This window comes from Euprymna scolopes, chromosome 2 (assembly GCF_053919585.1).
Source record: "Euprymna scolopes isolate OS-2025 chromosome 2, ASM5391958v1, whole genome shotgun sequence".
In the NCBI taxonomy this organism is placed as follows: domain Eukaryota; kingdom Metazoa; phylum Mollusca; class Cephalopoda; order Sepiida; family Sepiolidae; genus Euprymna; species Euprymna scolopes.
This window is the reverse complement of record NC_136483.1, coordinates 108,402,278-108,424,993: the sequence shown is the minus strand read 5'-3', so window position 1 is coordinate 108,424,993 and position 22,716 is coordinate 108,402,278. Positions and strand designations below refer to the sequence as shown.

Sequence of the window (22,716 nt, the reverse complement as noted above, 5' to 3'; positions counted from 1 at the left end):
ACTTGTACTGTTGATTTTATAAAATTATTTTTATATAAACAGCTTGAATTAAAGTTTAAAATGCAAAAGTCAAACATGACTCAATTGTGCTCTAAACAGAAACATTCATTTCAAACATGCTTCTATCTTATCAAAGATTTTATATGCCTGACCTTCCTGCTTGTGTGGTAATAAAACTCACCCAATGCAGTTCGGATGTTAGGCTGTATAAGGTGTTCACTATGGTTAAAATCACTTGTTCCTTCTTTCATCAGATTTTATCGATTATCAATACTTATTGAAGACATTCCGAAACAAAACCTATCTAAAAACACTGCCAGATGCATAAAGTACATGTGTGAAAATCCATGAAAATTGGCCCAACCACTTTGGCTACCATAGGGAACAAACTCTGTTTCTTTTATATAATAGTAGAGATTTGTATTCAAATGCACTTTTCTTTACAGAGACCGACTTGATTTTCAACAAAATGTGATCTAATTCTAAATGGCAAGTGAAGACAAATTCATTTTTTTCCCCCCATATGGTCACATTTAAAAAAATGATTAAATTTGTATCAAAATTACGAAAATATATATGAATCTGAGAATTTTCCTTCAGCCCAGAGGGAGGGAATTCTGTCCAAACACAAATTTCCTTCAGTTCAAAAATGAGAGGAAGATTTTATAAGCTTCTCTGATGTGTCACTGGAATCTTCCTATCTGTGATGCAAACATCCTGAACACATACCACCAATTTTAATCTAACTACTAATGAAATTTCTCACTTTTTTTTTTACTTAACCATATGTGAAAAATTCTGCTTTTAACAGTATTTTAACACACCCCTTCACATCCAATCTATATTTTTGCGCATGCAGATTCCAAGTTGTGCCTATGGAATTGAAAAGGATACACATCTTTCATTTCATCAACTGAATGGTGTCTGATAATATCCTGGATGTTGATAACCTACAAGCAAAAAAAAAAGAAACATTCACTTAAAACAAGGTCGATAGCCATTAGTCGTGTGCTCTCGTGTAATGAATGAATGCGCGAATGTAGGATTGACATGAAATTCTTAAAGATAAACAAAAATGACCGAAAAATGGGCTGAAATGACTTAAATAAATAAAAAGTAAATGACTTAGAATGACTTTAATGAACTTAAGGATCAATTGAATGACCTTAAGAATGACTTGAATGCTTAAAAAATAACTGGAATCCTTCAAAAACAACTTGAATGATCTGGAGAATGACTTGAATGGCTTCGAGACTGACTGGTTGTAAAGTTGGTGATCATTTTACATTAAATTAATACAGAAAAGTGATCCCCCACTTTATATCAAAGTTACAAACATAAGTACAGCATGTAGTAAGACAGATACTACACTTTGAGATATTAAATCCTTTATTCATGTTAAAAATACATTGAAAATCAATAATAAACAAAAAACTTAGGCACATGGCCAACTTGGCCAAAAGGCCAAGAAAAGCTTAAAAAGCTAAGAACAGCATCTATTAATAACAGACCTTTGATCTTAACCAAAAAGGCCAAGCACAAAAGTGTTACCGACAGACCGAGTGACTTATAGAGTCGCTTGCACGCAACTAAAGAGAAAAGAAAATTAAGCAATTTTCTTAGCAATGAAAACATGTCAAGTTTTACCTTTTAGAAAAGGAATATTTTATATATATTATATCTATACTAGCATGGATACCTGATGTCCAGGATTGAATAATGGTCAATGAATATTTCACACTACCATATTTTTGTCATCAAAATTTGTGAAATCGCCTATTTTTCAACCAAATCAATTGATTATTTGCTCTAGTTGGGGTATGGAATTTTACATAGGAAAACAAGAACAAGGGGGCTTCATTAGCAGATGTAAGAGTTGATAATTTAAGGATTATGAATTATCCACAGGTCTGAAAACTCAACTCCCCTACTCAATTGCAAAAATTATTTTTTTGTTTTATCAAAAGGGATTCATGTAATAATTACTCAAATATATATATATATATATATATATATATATATATATATATATATATATATTGATGATTGCAACGTCTTGTCAAACGAGTGCCACTCCCTCAGACAGTTAAAGTCCATGAGCCCAAAAATGACTTCCATTGCCACAGGACCATTTTAATAGACAAACGCCTGAGGGAGTATTTGTACACAGATGATGTTACAGGGTCTTCACTTTGTATGACAGCTAAGTCTCTCTTTCGGTTCAAAATGTTGAGATCCGGCAACAAGCAAGAGCAAGATAGCCAGCAACAAGTTTAACTGCAGACCAGCTTAATGCAAGTACTGGTCTCCCGTTTTATGTTTTTTTTTAAATCAGAAAGGTTGGCTTCACCACGGCTTATGGGGGCCCTCTCCAACCCCAACGTTGTTGAGGATCAAATGTTTCAGACTTCAAATACTTTCATTATCATCAAAATCAGGGAAATAGTCCACAATACATTGTAGTATATACATTGCACTGTAGAGAATTTATGAGTTTATAAAATTATTTTTATATAATGGCTTGAATTAAAGTTCAAAAAGCAAAAGTTAAGTATCATGGTTCAACTGTGATCTAAACAGAAACCTTCCTTTTGAACTTCCGTCTTATCAAAGAACCTACTGTTGATTTTATACACTGGGCCTTTCTGCTTGTGCGATACTAAAATTTCTAAAACGCATTTGTGATGTTAGGTTGCATCAGAGTATTAAGTTTGGTCAAAATCAGATTGTTTCTATTTGAATCAAATTTTTGTCAATTTATTGATTTTTAATAATTATCGGTCCGGGGGGGGGGGTCCTTTACAAAACCTAGCCAAGAACACTGTCAGATACAAAGTACACCTGTGTAAAAAATTTTTAAAATACCCCCCCCCCAAGAGTCAAATTGGGAGCGAACTCACACATAATGCCTTTGATTATATATATAAGTAGTATGCATGTGTTGTGGAAAAGAGTCAAACTTACTGCATATTTGTAATCAGCATCTTCAATCAGATGCCCTTATCGATGTCAAAAATTATTCAAGCAATGGGAGCATTATTGTCTATTGGTAAAACTACTGAAAGAGAAGGCCTGTTAACTGAAAAATGATGTCATGCAATGTAGGCAAGATCTATTAAACAGACCGTCAATAATGAATGAGAGCTTTTGGAAAAGAGCATTAGAACATTTAAAAAGAAAAGAAAGGAACCCAATTTGATCAAAACTGAAACTGAACTTCATTCAATATAAAAATTATTTATGTAAAATTATGTAACTTTAAAGCAGGATACAATCAAATACTGATAAAACTGAATTATGAATTTAAGGAACAAATAAAGAAAAAAATTAAACACAAAATGAATAATTTTAAAAATGAAAACGAATGATAAGTAATTTTAACAATAAAAACAGAGGATAAAATACAAAAAATAAAAACAAAGGATAAAATATAAAAAATAAAAACAGGATAAAATATAAAAAATAAAAACAGGATAAAATATAAAAAATAAAAACAAAGGATAAAATATAAAAAATAAAAATGAAATCAATCAAATTCAAATATATAATTTAAATACAAACAAAAGTTACTAGTGCAGAAATATTTTGTTTTAAATAAAGCTTAGAGAAAAATCACATGGATAATTTAGTTGAATGTTATATTTTGGAATTTTTGAGATGAGGACTGATAATTTGTATTATTCGGACTAATGTTCTCATCTTTGCATGTTTATCTCGCATTTTGGATGATGTAATCTCCAACCTTCATTACCTTGTCGAATTCTGGAATCTGTACCTGATGAAAGTTGGAGGTTACATCGCCAAATCTTGAGACAAACAGGCAAGATGAGAACAGTCGTCAGAATACAAATACAATTTAGCTGAATGTTTGAAATTTTCTTTTATTAATTTGTTCTGATTAATACTATCATTTTCCTTACCAGAAAAAGTATTTAAAAGAGAATTTGATGAGCTCCAGATAATCATTCTATTTTTTCAATGCTGTTACCATTACCACAAGAGTCAACATGCAGGAGATCTGCATCTGCCAAAACATTCAATGTTATGTACATGGCTATTTGTCTTTGCTTTATTAAGTGTACAAAACAAAATTTATTGATATTTCATTATGATATAACAGTGAACCTTTATTTTAATCCCCTGAAAGTAGCTGTTTATTTCAGGTATTTCTTTCACAGCATATCTTCCAGATACTAAATCCTTGCAACTATTGCATTTCATTTTCTTAAAAACAGTGACCTGCTAAATATAAAATATCAGAAAGTACTTCTTTGCACTGATTAACATCATCATCTGTTATATCTACATCAAATTTATAAACATCTAAGTGTTGCTCCCTTGTCATTTCTTTCCAGTTAGCTTCTTGTAAATTCTTCAAATCAATAATTGGTTCTTAAGTGGAAGACTCAGTTTTAATACTGACAACATTCAGGGTTTTTTTTTTTTTGTTTTTTTTTTCACATTCAAACACTTGATGCATAGAGATATTATACTGATCGCCACTAAGTTGCCAGTACTGGTCAAACCTTGCCTCAAGGTGATCTATTTGAAACTTGCCAGATAATGTTTTATCATATTAAATTCTTTAATGAAATATTTAGTTAGTTCTAAAATTGCATACGTCATAAAGCAGTATATGTCTTTTGTTAATTTCCTCAGTTCTTCCAGAAATGCTACTCCAAGTTTCTAACCAGTCACAGAAGATAGAGACAAATCTATAATTTCCGTTGTGTAATTTAAATGGATTAGCATATTTATTACAAAGCCAACAACCTTTATAAGGTGTTTTTACATTCAGTAATGTCCACCAAATATAAAATATCCATATATATTCTGCAATTTCTGCATAATGCATTGAAAATTTGCAGAACCAAATTAACATTTTATCTTTCAAGATTTGTGGAAGAAAGGACTTCTGAAGCCAATTTGTAATAATATTTCAAAAAGTGATTAAGATTCCGAGGCATTAAAGTTTGTGCAAGCTAAAAAAAAAAAAATGTGGCACTTTGAATGTTATCTACTTCATAATTTCTATTATAACAAAACTTTGAAAACATCATGCATTTACTTTCATCTTTTTGACCAAGCCAGTTGTTTCTAATGCATTTTAATATATATATTAAGTTGAATAAGTGAAAAAGAGGTCTAAACTTTATTATAATTAGAATTGGATATACAATTGAAAGCTTTGCTATGCTACAAAAGAAAAATATAGCTTTTTATTTATTTCATTATGTTATAACAGATAATACTCTAAAGATAGTCTCCTCTAAACTAATTATTAAATGTTTGAGTATGTCAAATAAGTTCTCAGCTAGAAGACATTTAGTTGTCATAACATACACAACATCCTTATAGTGTGAAAATATACTACTAAGCATAAAAGCAAATATACGTGGCTTCATTACTGTTATTGGTTAAGCCAAAAATATTACTACCTTTATAATCAAGACAAGGTTTCAAATGAATTTCATCAACAAGTATAGATACTGTGGTGTCATTCTGCACTAGTAACTTAAACCTACTTTATATATAAGAAAATTGTTATATTGTTCAATTACAGGATTCATATAGGTTGATAAGATTACTCTTGATGGTTGAATAACATGGTAAAATTACATTTTTAGTGTCTCTTAACAGCCTGTGCCCTCTAGGGGAGCAGTTATATAAGAATATCATTTCACTCGAATAATTAATCTTATTCAGTGTCATTATGTTTATTTGTTCATATATGAATTTAATTGCATTGAAATATTTAAATGGCTCATCTTGCACTAATAACAAAAATGACAAGATTAATTTTAATATGAAAATTACATTTTGAAGTTTGGTTTGTTATTCTTCTATGTCCACTTTCTTCATGTTTTCAATCAAAATGTGTAAGTGTTTTCATCACATAATTAGGAATCCTATACTCACCTATAGTCTTCATTTTCACACCACTGCAGAATACATGTACTGAAAAATCAGATTCAATTACAAGGAAAAAACTGATTTTTGAACATGGAGATTTGGTAATAAAGCATATAAGCGTATCTTGCTGCATAAGAATATTTCAGTAATTTTTATTAATAAACTTTCTCTTCTACGTCCTCAATCTTCTAAAATGTCCTTTTGTTTTTGATATGCTAATGTATAAACCATACTTTGCTGTATAACATATTTAATGGCAGAATTCTCAAGTCAAATTTTTTTTTGGAGTTTGCTAACTCTCTGAATGCTGTAGTTTAAGCTAAATAAAAAGGACACTTTGGCAGAAGTGTAAGAATAGCACCACTCCGAAGACATGGTCTATTACGTATAACTGTAATAGTACTACTACCTGTCTTCTAATCAAATGTTGAAGTCTCCTGCCTCCTTAGGTCAAAAATTAATTTCACATACCTAAAGAAATAATTTAAAAGACAATCATACCATAATGTGAACTCTTCTTGTAAACTAAGAAACAGTAAATAAACAAATAAAGATGGGGGTGAAATTGGGAGGGGACATTTTTATTTTTTGTATTTTAACATATTTACTGATAGATTACATTTTCGCATAATTGGTGGCATTTATTTGATGTGTTCATAGTATTTTCTTTAATTTTTGAATGGTAATCAAGGCTCCACATGGCTGAAATAAGATCACCATTTGTTTTTCATTCTAGCATACTTGACATTACTTTTGTTTTGAAATAAAAAAAAGTGCAACACAAAATATCTGTGTTGGAAGAAGGGTAACTTATCTTGTCTTCAGTAACATTTATTCTTGTATATTTGGTTTTTCCACCTTGTTAGTGTTTTGTTAAAAATGCCCATTTTTATCCCTGCCTTGTTCTGTTAACTAAAGTTTAATGTGCCCTTCATCCTTAGTTCATATTGAAAATTTAATTAAACTGATTAATTAATGAATTTTTAAGTTAAATTACCCATTTGTGTTTCTGAATGGGTATATCAGGATAGAATGGAGCATTTCCTCAACAATTAATTCCTTTTTTAGTCATGTAAATTAATTTACAGCTAAAAAAATTTAACGGATTTAAATATACTTAAAAAAACCCAAAAAACAAATGAATTTAAAACAATTTGATCAAGGCTAAAATATTGCTTTTACCTCTTGGGTTAATGTTACGTTTTCATTTCCAAGAAAACATGATGTCTTTGGAAAAATGTGTAACTTTCAAATATTTGCAAATACTCAACGAAAAGTTTTATTCATTATTAAAACTGAAAATATTCTCATGTCAAAATTATTTGTTTTACAATTTTAAAAACATGTTAAAATCTTTTTACCCCCATAAGTAAATAAAATTTTTAAAAATTAAACATATTTGCTGTATTACAAATAAAAAGGATTGTTTCTTTAATTTATATTGATAATATTATCAACAGGTTGTAAAATGACTTAAAATTTTTTATTAAATATGCTTTTAATTAATAAAAATGTCACTTTGCTATATTTTGTTAGATTAAAATTATCCCTCTTAATTGCACATACCTAAATGGAGAATTGTTTGTTCCCTTTAGGCAAAGAAAATATGTGCACTTTCGGCCGTTTTTATAATTATCACGGCAGTTTAGCACAACGCAACAAAAAAAAAAACAAAACATTTTTCACAAAACGAAACGCAATCTCCTATTGCCTACATGCCACTATAACAATGTGACATCATTTTTCAGTTTATAGGCCCTCTCTTCTGCTATTCTTGCAATTAGTCATTTAGGGGTTCTATTGCATCAAAACTGGCATAAAATATTCGAGATATTGAGCATGTCAGAGCTAGAAATGTTATACTACAACTATAAAAAAAGAAAAAAAGATTTTTAAGCACCAAAATTATTGAATAGGATTGCAAATTTAGCATGACTCTTATGCCCTATATATGTCCAGGTAGCAACGGAAGGATACACCACTACTTCTAAACAGCTCTCAAAAGGTATCCGTCATTGTAAGATTAAATTTTGCATTTGGTGCTCATAGAATGGAGAGTATCATACAATGGTCAAAATTTACTGAAAACTAATGATGATGATGATGATCCTTCGCCATGCTATAATAAAGATTAATATATATTTATTTGTATATAAATAAATATAAATCTATCCATTAACACAACAGTTAGCATTAGTTTCTAACCACCTGAGCAAAACCATTTCAAAAAAAAAAAATAAAAAATAAAAATAAGTAGCAAGTCAGACAACCCCGCCTGCTTGAAATGAATTTGGAAAGAAATTCTCCACTCTAAATTAAAAAGTCTATAGTGAGTATTATTTTATTTTTCTTAGGACATCTGGTTCTGTCAGTCATGGGTCGAATTTTTGAGCAATTCATAATTCTACTAGTATCATCCTTACTGAAGATTGAACCTTGAACTTCCAGAAGTTCATCTCTTAGAAGTGATTAACTTAGCACTTTTATCCATTATGCCACAGGTCTTTATATATTCTTATTTTACCAAGAGGTTATTTTTGATTTGAAATTTTTTATCAACACATGAGACCATATAATGTTTCCTAAAGTTTTCAGTTGCCACCTGAGAAGGTTTTGTTTAAAAAAAATTAAGTTAACTTTGGCACACAGTTAAAAAGGTTACCCACTCCTGTCCTAGTGGAGTAAACCTAAGAAAAGAAAAAAAAAGCAACAAACTTACATTTTCATGTTTGAACCTAGTCAAAATTTTAATTTCACGGAGGGTTCTTTGACAGTACGTCTGATGTTCAAATGGTGAGATCTTTTTGATGGCAACCTTTTTTTTGAGTTTATTATCAAATGCCGACCTGTAATGCAAAAGAAAGGAAATCCATTAGCCATTGTTAAACTGACACAAAACAGTAAAATATCTGGTAAAAAAGCGGAGTTAGCAAGAGATGCAATAAATATTATTGCAAATATATTAGCTTCAAAAACATTAACAGAAAACATTGATAAAATAATGATCAACTTAACTTCAACAAACATACATATCATGCAAAGGCGACAGGAAGTTATTCTTCGATGAAAAGTTTCATAACTCCTCTAACCCAGAGTTCATACAGATTTTTAATGTCTATTTTCAAGGTCTTTTCAAAGCTTTCTCCAGACAAAATTCATGTTTTATAAACAAAATTTGATATATAAAGAATAATATAATAAACCAAAAAATTAATATTTTAATATTTAAAAAAATTTTAATAGTATCTATTGAAATTTGGAATTTTACTTCGGCTACATCTATAAAGTATATGGATAACATCAAGTAGTGTTCTGACAAAGGGGCATAACTCTTGTATCAAAATTACCGGAAATAATATGGTGCAATTTCAGAAGAATGTATTTATTTCAATTTTATTTTTAATATTTAAACAATATTTTAATAGTATTTATTCCGATTTTATTTTTAATATTCCAACAAATTTTTACTGAATATTTCCCATATTTACAAGGCCTTTTCATGGTAATAATAGAAGTAAGGCCATTTCAAGAGAAAGCTAAAAATTCAAGACCTTTTCAACAAATTGCTTGAAGTTTTAGTCTCCACTGCAAAATTAACATCAATTTTCAGAAGAGAAAAAAAAAAAAAATCAGTACACACAGACATTTTCACTTTTATAGATATATAGATAATATCAGATTCCTTATCAAAGTGTAAAAACTCAGATTATAGCTACCTCTCAAAAGTTCATTCAACTTTTGAAAAGATATCTGCAAAAATATTGAAGCTTGTTAATGCTGAGAGCTACCTGGATATTTAACATAGAATTTTTTTTTTTTTAACAAGTTAATTTATTGGAGTAAGCCATAAAATATAATTAGCACATATACACATTTTAACATACATGCCTATCTGATTGCTAAACTTTTCGTTCATTTTTTCCCCACTGATAGATTCAAAATTTAAGACAATTTTAAAAGTACTTTTAAAACTCTCCAGGTGCATTATCAGAAATCTATTTCCTTTTCTTTTTTAAATTATCTTTACTGAAATGGAACACTTACATCAAATCAGTTGCCAAGACTGCTGCAAAAATGGTTGGATCATTCTACTGCTCCAGTAGGTATCTCACTGATGCAATCCTCTAAAATATAAGAGCCAAGTACATCTCAAAATAGAGAACTGTTGCCACATCTGGGTTGGAGCTGCTTGCCACGCTCTATCCTGCCTTGATAGAGTTTAAAACTGGCTTCGAAACTGACCCTTTTCTTTTCCCTGAAACCTCTTTCCTACAGAAGAGATGTTGCGAGCCTACCTCTGCTCTATCATTATTTTCATGGCAGCTGCTTGTCTTCGCTCCAATTTATGGTCCCCCTTTGCCAAACTTTCACAAAACACTCGACTAGTTACAAACACTATCAACAATTTTCCACATTCTGTGTCTAAATATAAACGCAGCTTCCAATACAAAGTTTCTTTCCTAGAATTGCCTGCCTGTGGAACACTGTTCTACTGGCCTGCTTTCTGGCCAACTACAATGTGGTAGCCTTCAAGTCCAATGTAAACAAGTTCTGGTTGAACCGTTCCTTTAAATAATCCAAATTCTACCCAATCTAGGTCATTAACGATTTCAACACTACCACTTTACATTATCCTTGAGTGACCTTCGGGTCTTAGAAAGTGATTTCCTTGTAAAAAAAAAAAAAATTTCTGAAGGTATATATTATACTGAAACATGTTGAAGAAAGACTTTTTAAATAAGATTTTGTAGTCATATATAATATTCATGCAGACATGTACAAGCTTTGCTACACTGGCATGGCAAGGTTTTGATCTGAAGTTATTAATAACCAAGACCTTCTCGGGCAAAATATCTGTCTTTTCATTTAGGTGTTCATATTGAAAAAGGAAATTTAAAAACTTTAGCTTTAATCCTTAATTTGTGGTAATGACTTACTGTCCCTATCCCTCTTGAAAATTAGAAAAAATAAATTTTTAAAAATACATTAAATTAATTTTCTGTGCTTTCACTGAGTTCAAACTATGTAAAATTTTAGTTGTTTAGAGAAAACGTTCAATTAAAAAAAAAATAATAATAATTTAACAATTATATTTAAACTTTTTAAAATTAAATCCTTTTCATTTGACATCTTGTTTGTAAACATCTGGAAGTTTTTCATTCTCATCTGCACCCTTGTACTAAAAACCTGGCTCGAGGAAGCTCAGCGGATTTCCAGCTGGAACTGAAACACATCTGCAAATGTCTGTATAAAGAAAAATTAAAAAATATATAGCTCTACTTGTTACTGAGCACTATTATATACACACAATAAGGATTTACTAGATTTACTCCTATGTGCAAAACTGCACTGATGAAAGAGTACCTATTATAATAGTAGTTGTTGTATATAATTAATTGAACATAAGCTGCTATTTTCAACCTATAACTAAAAACAAATTACAGATTCACACCTTTTACAATTACATTTCAGGAATGAATAGTGGAATGATTGTTTCCATTTGGTCAATCACTACTTAACGGAGAGTCAGAGTCAGATTACATGATCTTGGCAATTCCTTACGGAAATGGTTGCTGGATCACTGATTGCCAGATTAACCAATCTTCTACATGTTTCTCTTTTCTGCGTGATTTTTCTGCTCTTGTTGCCGATAAACAACGTTGCTATTGTCAAGGAATTCTGACTTACCATGTTTACCCCTTTGAATGAAAAAACAGTTTCTTTTAGTCTAAGTTGATAAGAAAATTCTAGAATTTATGATGAGGGAGAAGACAGAAAAAGGATTTGATAATTTCCCAAAGACACCACACACACACACACACACATACACAACTTCAGAAAGCAACAATGTGTCCAAACAACTTTGAAGGAATTTTTTTTTTTTTTTTTTTACCCGACCCTAACACAATCTCTGGATGAACACAATTATCTGTAAACATTCTAACCTATTTATTTTGTCAAGAAAGACGAAAAAAAAAAAAAAAGAAAAAAAAAAAAGAAAAAAAAAAGAAAAAAAAACTATAAACTAATTGAACTCGTAGGCTGAATAAGTATACATTTGTTCCTTACTCAATACTACAAAGTAGTGAAGTCACTTCAAAACAGATTTGAAATATTAGATAGAAATAAGACATTACTACTATTTGGAAGTATTTATGAAAATGTAGACTTTAGCATTATACCAGACAACTTATAACCAATTAGGTCAGTATTTGTTATAGATTATTAATATGGGTTTACACCTGTCAAACATGCTGAAAAAATAAAAATAAAATATGATTTGGTGTTCATAGAGATATCCATATAACTTGAAAGAACTTAAATGTCGACTAGACACTGTCCTCAAGTGCCCAAGGTCTCTCTGTACAGGGATTTGTCAAGACAACCTGGCATACGGATACCTCCCCTTAACTTAACCCTAACTAAATATTCAAAATAACAGTATTCAAAACCCAAATAAAATTCTCTTAGTATGTCTACCCTATACTGTCTTATACGAGAATTAGTGCATTATCTCCAAGTGATATTGCCTATAGTAATAATACTAAGCTGAATACTCATCCAGACTAGATGAATTTCTGTCCTGGAATCCAGTAAGACTAAGAAACCAAAACAAAGATATAGTATAACATAGGTAGCTGGTCAATAAGTGGAAGGAAATTTCTTATTAATTTTTTTACTATTTCAATATTTGAGAAATAAAAGAGAATAGTAATGGAGTATTCAAATACCTATGCATTGTATATAGAGATCAAGTGTTAGCCCCAAGAAAGGGCCCCTTGATTGTTGAGAACTTTGAAGTAAAATGAAACAAAAGAAAGAGATAATAGCATCTTAATATATTTGCATTTCATTCCTCTCTCTATCATTTGCTCTTTATTTACATTATTCACCCTTCCTCTCATCCTTGAAAACATTCAGGTACAAATGAAGTGTGCATGGTGACAAGCAAGTAACAAAGATTTAGTGGTATATAAATTACGACCTGTAACGTGTGTGTGGTCCCTGGGGTAAAATTGAAAAGGTTTTACTTTTGTATTCATGATTTTTGCAATACTGTACGGCCTCCATCCGTCCTAAAAATTCAGGAACAATATTAATACGTTCACTTTATTAGTTTACTAGCTGTACTTATCCAGTTTACCTGGGAGTTTTTTCCATTTTTGTTTGCTTTTTGTTCTTTTGTTAAATTAGACCGGTTTTTGTTTTTCTGGGTTTTTTTTTTTTTTTTCAACCAAATTATCGTTTTTGTTAATAGTATTTTCAAATTTAATTATTACAGTATCATTTGGTCATTAAATTATTAACTGAACCAAATTGTTCTAGTTTTATATCTAATTTTCATAAGATGACTACATATGGTCTTTGCTTGCAGTATCTGCTGGAACAGATACTACACTTTGATCTCAGCCCGAAGGCCAAGAACAACAGGGCATTTATTTACTCCCCCACCGAGCAAATTAGGCACAAGGCCGATTTTTAATGTGAGGAGTCAAGGGGAAATGGGGACCAATTCCCCGGGGAGTAGGGGAACTGGATAGTGACAATTGGTATGAAGGGTTGCCCCTACATTGACCAAGGTCTTATATGTGGGGCTACCCCCACATATGGTCTTTGCTTGCAGTATCTGCCGGAACAGATACTACACTTTCAGATATTAAATCCTTTATTCATGTTAAAAATACATTGAAAATCAACACTGAACAAAAAACTTAGGCACATGGCCAACTCAAAAGGGGGGGGGGATTGTGGGTGTCGTTGGTCATCCTTGTCACTCCAGAACTAAACAAAATCAAAAGTTTCTCCCAGCTAGTATCTTTTACCATAATACCGCATTCACACTTTCATACTGAGGGACATCCTACTTAACTCCCAATTTTTAAAACATTTTTTATTGACGTGTAAAAACAAAAAAAGACAATAAAAATGGTACAATAATTCATTTGTGTCGAGAGCGGGGGGGGGGTTAAAGAAAATACTATTTTCTTATATATGGGTTGTGAAATTGCATTCACTAGCAAAAGATCTAGCTAATTTGCATATTCTTTTAAACATTCATTTAAATTAATTCCCTATTAGTTTTTTCGGTTTTCTTATGGGATGATCATCTTTAGTTAACTATTACGTGTAATTATATTAATGCAGATATTCTACATGATTTATCTTTGCATAATATTTGCGTTAAAAGCTTACAGGAAACACAAAATTGTTTCCATATATATTTATGTATACGTATATATTTTTGTTTAAGCTATCTATCTATAAAAGTGAACATGTCTGTGTGTCTGTGTACATTTTCCTACGCAATAACTCAATTTTCAATCTACAGATTCGAAATTTGATATACAGGGTACTGAGATTTGGGAAAATCTTTGTGATCAGTTTTCGGCCAGAAATTTGGCTGTTAAGGGGTCAAAGTTCAACGATTTGACCTTTGAGAACTCTACCAAACTCCTCCAACAATTTTGGGTCTAAACACTTGAAATTTGAGATATAGGTTCCTTGGACATGAATCTAACTTAACTTGATGTGAGCCCCAAACAATAAATGTTAAGGGGTCATAATAGGGATCAAAGTTTTAAAAAATTGACTGGTTTTTTTCCTTTTTTTTTTTTGCTCAATATACACCTTAAAACACCCGGCCAACGCCGGGCGTAAATGCTAGTAGTAAATAAAAACTTAATGTGTAGGGTTATTCCATGTCAAAGAACCAGCAAAAAGTTGAAATCTGCACCCACCGACACCGAATTACTTGAAAGACTATCTTATTGAATAGTTTAAGAAATTACTTAGCACAATATGAACATTTGAGGAGCTTGGGAGCATTAGGATGATTGTCTTTATCAAATTCGAACGGTAACGTTTAGGACCAAATAATTTGTCAAAATTTCCTAACTAATGAAGAGGAATATTTGTGCCCAATTTCAAGTAATTCGGTGTCGGTGGGTGTAATGACCTGGTGAATTGACATGGAATGACCCTGTAATTAAATTATAAAAATTATGTTGACATAAGAAATATGTGCAAAACCAGGTAGGTATAACTAGTAGATTTCTTTTCAATTACGATTTTTTTTTTTACTAAAATATCACTATTTTTCAAGGCCCAATAACCAATCAAGGATAAGGGTTAAATGAGTGTCAGATGGTCAGTGAGACAATACCATAATGATTAGTAATGATGGTGGTGATTAGGCAAAGTTGATTCAAAGGGCGGAATTTGTTCAGATTGGATTTGAAAACAACCAGATTGTAGTCAGCTGGAAAGCAGCCCTGTGCCACTATGTTCAATAGACGAGCAGTTCTAGAAAACAAACTCATTTACGTTTAATTTTCAAATCATTTTTCATAAGCAGGTGATCTTGATTATGAAACGTAAAACTAAATTACCAGTACAAATGAGGAGTGTTCACATTCGTGTGGATGTTATTACATCTTTCATGAGAGCCTTGTCCCCTCAAACTTCCCAACGAAAAATCAAGTTCGACCTCATAGGATTCGTAACATCATAGTACAATAGTAGCTTTAGTAGTATTAGTATAGTCAAGAGTAGACGCGTTTGATGCATGCAGCATTTTTTAAGTACAGCCAGCTGACTTTACAAACTCTGAAGTGTTTGGTCACACTCATTTAAATTAGTAGAGCAACTCGGTCATACAAAAGGAATAAGCTGTAATTTTTAACCTTGTAATCATGCCAGTTTTACTTTGACTTGTAAAAAAAAAAAAAAAAAAAAAGTTTTAAAAACTGGAAAGCTTTGTAATGGATGAATTTTTAATAAAATGTTGTAATATATGAATATACGGCATAATCATGTTCAACACACTGGTTCCTGCGATCACCGAAGTTAAGCAATGATGAGCCTGGCCAGTACCAGGTGGGACTTCCAGATGCTGTATGTGCTTTCCGCTTATCTAGGCACTGTTTCCATTCGTCCTGGACTTCTCCTTGCCACTGGACTGGACTCAAGCGGTGCCGATTCAGGAGAAGTGCGGCTGAGGATTGCGCAACCTTTGCCACATAATTACACTTGCAGCTGCCCCTACGGGGGGGGGATCCTTTGTCTTTCAAGACTGAACGGAAGCTCAATATATAAATATAATATAATAGTTAAAAAATATAAATCAACGATAATATATATTGAAATAAACATGAATAGTGTGTAACACTAAGAGAGATAATTCGGTATATATCATTAGGAACAACTGATTGGAAGTATTATATAAAAAGTGGGAATTGTTTGCAAGAAGCTAGTTTTGAAGCTTCTATAATATAAAAATAAGAGTTTGATTTTTTTATTTGTTCAACCTCATCACCAAATCACTGTGTTGAGGAAAACTCTAGCATATAATCGATCATTATTACTTTTGGAATACAGCTTCTAGGCAAAAGAGTAATGTCTGGTTGCTTTGTGAACCAAATTTTAAGTCTAATTTTGGAAACTAGCTAATATTGGACACGATAAAGTCATAAAAACAAATTAGAATATAAACCTGGTTAAATATAAAAATTAATGAGAAAATGATTAGAAAATTACTTAATTTGCAGTATAAATTACACAATTGTTTTCAGTAAAATTGAATTTTGACAAAAATGAGTGAAAATAGATTCAAGAACTTAAATTGCAAATCTATTTAGTATCTGTCCGAAGCTGAAACTATTACTCATTTAGTGTTTCTACACCAAATGAATATGGTTGAACAAATCAACTGGAATGCTTTGGTTCAGCCTTAATGTGTTTTTCAAAAGTGTGTTGCCATCCTTATCCAGTATTGTGTGTGTGTGAAAATATTAAGGAGATATTTTTTAGATTACTCAGTCCAGGAAAAAGTTAGGGTCATGTTAAAATGATGATCTATTATGAAATAATTGATTAAAGAAAAAGATTAATCAAAATAAAAGCCACCACTGTCCACAAGCTTCTGCCAGTTTTCAGATTTAGCCATCTTTTGGCTTTGAATCCAAATTCCTGTCAGATTTAAAAAAAAAAAAAAAACAGTGACATTTTATAAAGAACTGCAGTAAGATAGAGCAAACGTCCAGATTCTAGGATGGATGCGGCAGATAGTTGTATGCTATCAGATTCTCCAATCTTGTAGGTCTTTTGTCAGTATGAAGACTTTTGGCAGAAGATAGTCAACAATGGTTTTTACTTGGAATGATTGTTTTTTGTCTGAATGAATTCTTGTATAATAAAACATTACTTATTACACGGTGTAAAATATTTCCTCAAACATTCACAATCAAAACGCAAACACCAATATTCACAAACAAACACAAAAATCTCATATTACAAATCAAATGCAGAATATTAAAATTTCAAACCTCAATTTTTTAAATTTCAAACCTCAATTTTTTAAATTTCAAATATTAATTTTTTCATTTCATTTCAAATATTAATTTTTTTCATTTCATTTCAAATATCATTTCATTTCAAATATCAAATTTTCATTTCATTTCAAATATCAATTTTTTTCATTTCATTTTAAATTAGATATTTTTCATTTTATTTTAAATATTAATTTTTTTCATTTCATTTTAAATATCAATTTTTTTCATTTTATTTTAAATTAGATTTTTTTCATTTTATTTTAAATATTAATTTTTTTCATTTCATTTTAAATTAGATTTTTTTCATTTTATTTTAAATATTAATTTTTTTCATTTCATTTTAAATATTAATTTTTTTCATTTCATTTTAAATATTAATTTTTTTCATTTCATTTTGAATATTAATATTTAAAATGAAAAATATTTTCACTGTAATTTCTAATAATGAATCTATTTTCACACATCTAACATTTTCAGAGTTTCTGTTTAGTTAAAAGTATATTTTTCTCTGGCCTCAGAAATAGAAAAACTGATACAGTTATTAATGTTTTAATTATGCTTGACTATCAACTTATTAAGCAAGGATAATCACCACCAAGATCTCTCTCCTCGGATTAACACTTGATTACATTAAGAATTAAAATTATATTTGAAGATCCTTTTATGGATTTACATAGTTCCTTTTAGGGTTATTATCTGTACTTCATTCCAGTTTGGTTTTCCATGGATTGTATCTAGGTATTTTATTATTCATTTACATTAGACCAATTGTCCTTATGTTTATTTTAAGAACGTTGTTGTTTTCAAGTCATCCTTGAGGTCATGTCATGTCGTGAGAACAAACGTGGTTATTAAAATCCAACTAGAGACTTGAAATACTTACATTACATAGTTTTTTTTCTTTTTTAATGCCCAAGAACTGTTTTGAAAAATTTGTTCAGGTGTGTTCTTCCTTTGGCAATAGCACTGAAATGGCTTCTTAAGTCTGATGCACTCTATGCACAAAACGGAACATAATTAATCTGAGGTTTTCGATGGTGGTTACCTTTGTTGTATGCAAGACCAGCAATGGAGAGATGCATAATGCCACACTTCACACACACAAAGTGTCTTGGCCTATTATCAAAATAATTTATGTGATTTTTTTTTTGTTTCATGGTAATATGAGATATATACACACACACACTAGTGCATTTTGTGAACCGGATGTCTGTATATGTATGCTCGGTCTTGCCCAGCACCTGACAAACTGCTGGATTGTTGATCAAATCTTAAAAGCACTAGGAAACAGAAAATAACATTTATTGGATGTGAATTGTAATAATAAAAAAAAATTTTAAATGGAAAAGCAATAAAATAAAATATAACCTACCATAAGTTTTATAAATAAATTGTTTTATCTATTTATTTTTTTTAAGTAAAATCATTTTTTTTTTCCATGCTGCTTAAAAAGCAATTGTTTTTAGGAGGGAGGAGAGGGTACAGTTGGGGTTTAGGATTTAGGGTTTGTTTCTCCAATCAGTAACAGTATGTTCTGAGCCCACCCTAGATTCTTCTTCAGATTTTTTTTTTGGAGGTGTGTGTGTGTGTGTGGGGGGGTCATGTCCTGCACCTCATCTCGGATAAATTTATCAAAAGTTATCTGCTAATTATGTGGCTTCTCATTGGGTAATTGCATTTGCTGTCGCTTTCTGATTTAAGATTTTGTCGGCAACGCTTGGAATAATTCAGTAGTTTACATCAGGTGCAGGGCAAACCTGACCAGACGTTTATACACATCTAGTTCACAAAATGCACTAATAACACCCCTCTCTCTCTTATATATATAAAGCTTTTAGTCAATTATAAATGAGAAAAACAAAAATGAGTATGCGTTCAACGTTCAACATAATAATAATGCAAGTCCAAAATCTACTATCGACAAACATCATCCACAGTAACAACACGAACTGAAATAAACATACTAATAATATAGAAGCATTTCCCTCTTCTGTATTCATAGTGACAGTCATATCATCATAACGCTAATCTGTGGCCTCCAAAAGGTTTGAAGCCATAGAATACTAACTAATCTGCAAATTGCAAACATATGAACCTGTATAAGCCGATTTCACTACTGGAAAATTTTAAAAACCAAAAGAGATTCATCTACATGAAACATAAGCAGGAGACCCAACCTGAAAATGTGAAATAGCAAAGGGCGTCACCAGCTGTTTTCTATGCAAATGTTTTTCATATTAGTTTTGTGTGAAATCAACTGTTTGTCATTACTTTGTGTGAAATCTTAACAATTTTTCATTTTTCTATTTCAGCATGTATACCTGTGATGCTAGAAAAACAAAGCCTTATTAACTGGTTATCATTCGTCTTCCGTGTTCCAAATCATTATGACTTATTCATCTAGAATCTAATTTGAACACTTAAGTGTTAACTTTAAAAGGTCCCCTACCATCTAATAGTCGAAACAAATATCTATTAACAATTATCGACTAATATTCATGCCTCCCCTTTGCCTTCTCTTGTCAAGATATGTCCTCACAGTCATTAATTGTTTCCGTCAATTATTTTTGCCGTTTGGCAAGCCTTCCTTTATTCATTCTGATAGAGGTCCATCATTCCTTTCAACAGAACCAAAAGAGATTTTGCATAGAAAGGGAATAGCAACCAGCTGCACAATTACCTATAACCTACCGGGAAATGGCCAGGTAGAACAACTAAATGCCAGGTCATGGAAAACGATATCATTGGCATTGAAGTTGTGAAGACTGCCAATTTCTCATTGGGAATCAGTTTTGCGCAATGCCTTGCGTTCCATTTGTTCGTTATTGTGTACTGCCACTAACACTATACCTCATGAGCAAATTATTCCAGTATAATCAGAAATCAATATCTGGTACCTCTTTTCCCAAGTGGCTTTTGAATTCAAGTCCTGTCCTAATGAAACTTAACATGCAGTCATCTAAGTATGAGCCCTTTGTCAATGAAGTTGAATTGCTAGAATGCAACCCTCAATACGCCCATGTTAGACTTCCAACTGGAAGGGAGGAAACAGTGTCGCTGCGGCAACTTGCCCAAAAATCACAAAATGTATCACCTAATACTAATGACTCTTTTCTTACCGGAGAGTCCATCTCTACAACCAGATGCCTCATTTGAATTGGGTGTATCCAAAGAATCTTGTAAAACTTCACAGGCTGATATAACACTCGATAAGAACCTATCAGAACTCATCCTTAGACAACGTGTCCCTATCATCTAAGAAACGGCGATGCTTGAACTTGAACCTTTGTATATCATTTCATAACCCCTGCGTGAACTCTTTCCACTCAAGGTGAATGTCATTAGCATTGTTACTTAGTGTAAAAGCTTAGCAATTTTTCATTCTATTTCAGCATGCATACCTGTGATTCTAGATGAATAAAGACTTATAAACTGGTTATCATTTGTCTTCAGTGTTTCGAATCATTACACTGTTTCTGTGATTTAAAAACAAGTCATTAATTTCATGGTTCTTCCACAGCAGTGATCAAAATACTTTTTATTTCTAGGCATACGATTCACTCCTAAACTATTGCAGCGATCATTATGAATTATGTATATTCAGTATTCACGACAAGGTGGGCACATTATTATTATTTTTTTTTTTGTAAACTTAACCATTCAAATAAATAAATGAGGTACAAAATATCAGAGAAAAAAATTACTCTATATCAAATTTTGAGTTACGTAATAAAATTTTAATCAAACCGATAATTGTTAAAGTTTCCAACCCCCCTCATTCTTTGCATAAAACTAAATATAGCTCACATTTGGATCCTTTACACCTAGCAGATGTGTTCCAAAATTCACAATGTTTAATTTACTATTTCAGCAACGAATCTTATAGATACAAACAAACATAAATAACATTCATTTTACAAAGAAATATAGTGCAGAGGAAAGATTGCTGACTCTTGCACAAGTGGTCAAATTTTGAATCTGTTTTAAACATTCACCAGGTCTAGCCACACTGAGAAGACCTTATATGGCAAAACAGCTGTCCATTGATACTCCCCCCCACACACACACACATACATACATACATACACACGGTGTGTGTGTATGTGTTTTATCCACACACAGCTGTTTCACTATATTATGACTCTTCTGTGTCGCTAGTGGTGTTCATCCAAGACTTTTGATGCCATGGGTAAACATTTGCATCTGGTGGTAGGAAAAGCCCTAATTAGGGAGTTTTAAGAATGTGTGCTTACTATGACAGTATTTTGACTTTTTTAATTTTTCATTGTTAAGGAGATGGAAAAGTTGAGATGAAGAATGATTAAGAAAATTGGACCAAGTTCCAAAGACTTACAAAAGGATTCATGACAGGAATTTGTTGACATTGGATTAAGACAATTATGTTGTAGTCTGTAGCAAAAAAGTCCTATGATAATGTGTCCCACAGGCAGTAAGTCCTTGCAAAGAAGCTTTGTCCATAAAAATTCTGCATGACATTAGGAACATGGAGGAGAGAAAAGTCTTTTTCCATTGACATAGAGAGAGGAGGTTTTGCTGTAAATGTGTTCAAGGTGGAACCAGAGATCAGAGCTCAGTTAAATACCTTTCATGGAAGTAATGACAGAGTACTGTAAATGGCTCTTCCATGACAAAGGGGCGATAAGGAAGAAAAGCAGTCACTCCCTACTAGATTTTGAAGTCAGTTGCAAAGTTAATTTGCAGATTGGTTTTGAAGGGGGGGGGGAAGAAAAAAAAAAAAGACAATTTTATTGATTAGTAATTTTTATTTATTTTTAATCCTTTAAGATTAGGTTTCATAATTTGTGCATTCATTCATTCATTTTGCAGGCTGTTATCCTCATCTTCATAGTTATTGTTTCACCACGTTTCGGCCAACTCATCTTTCGGTCTTTTGCAGATGATTAACCGTGATGGAATAGGTTGGTTGTTTTTGTTTTACGGCATGTCAACCCTTTTCCGGTTATTCAATGCCAAATCCAAAGATTTTGAAGAAAAATTATTTAATAGAATATATTTATTGTTTTCAAGTCGGTTTCTATTTAACCCATAGTTAAGTACTACCACTCTGGATCAGTGAACCTGGGAGCAATGGTAATTAAAGGGTGGCTCCACACTCCCCAAAGCCCAGAAGCTGGAGCCTCACCACTGGATATAGTTTAAGGTCATATCCAGGACCGCGATGGGATAGGAACATGTAGTCTTGTAACTTATCCCCAATAATTACTGTCTTCCACGGTTAATCCGCTGAAGAAAGCCAGAGGATGAGTTAACCGAAACGTGCTGAAACAACAACTATAAAGATGATGACAGACCACAGTTTGTTATTTTTTGTTCAATGTTTGTTTTGATTTTGACATAAGCAATAATTGTTTTGCAATATTGTTTTATTTCCAAATATATTTAGCATTTGTGTTCAAATGCTCTATTCTTTAGAGGAGTCGACTTAATTTTG

General features: G+C 31.5%; 1 protein-coding gene across 1 annotated transcript in view; it reads right to left on the bottom strand.

The window, feature by feature from the left end:
* The window catches only part of LOC145294100 (mitogen-activated protein kinase 1-like), a 153,926-nt gene that overhangs the window by 41,880 nt on the left and 89,330 nt on the right, over positions 1–22,716 (bottom strand). The window contains exons 2-3 of the mRNA XM_080141173.1: positions 8,633–8,759; positions 895–950 (exon numbers count right to left, since the gene is read on the bottom strand). Of these exons, the coding sequence (XP_079997299.1) occupies positions 895–950; positions 8,633–8,759 (183 nt within the window). The remainder of the gene's footprint in view (positions 1–894; positions 951–8,632; positions 8,760–22,716) is intronic.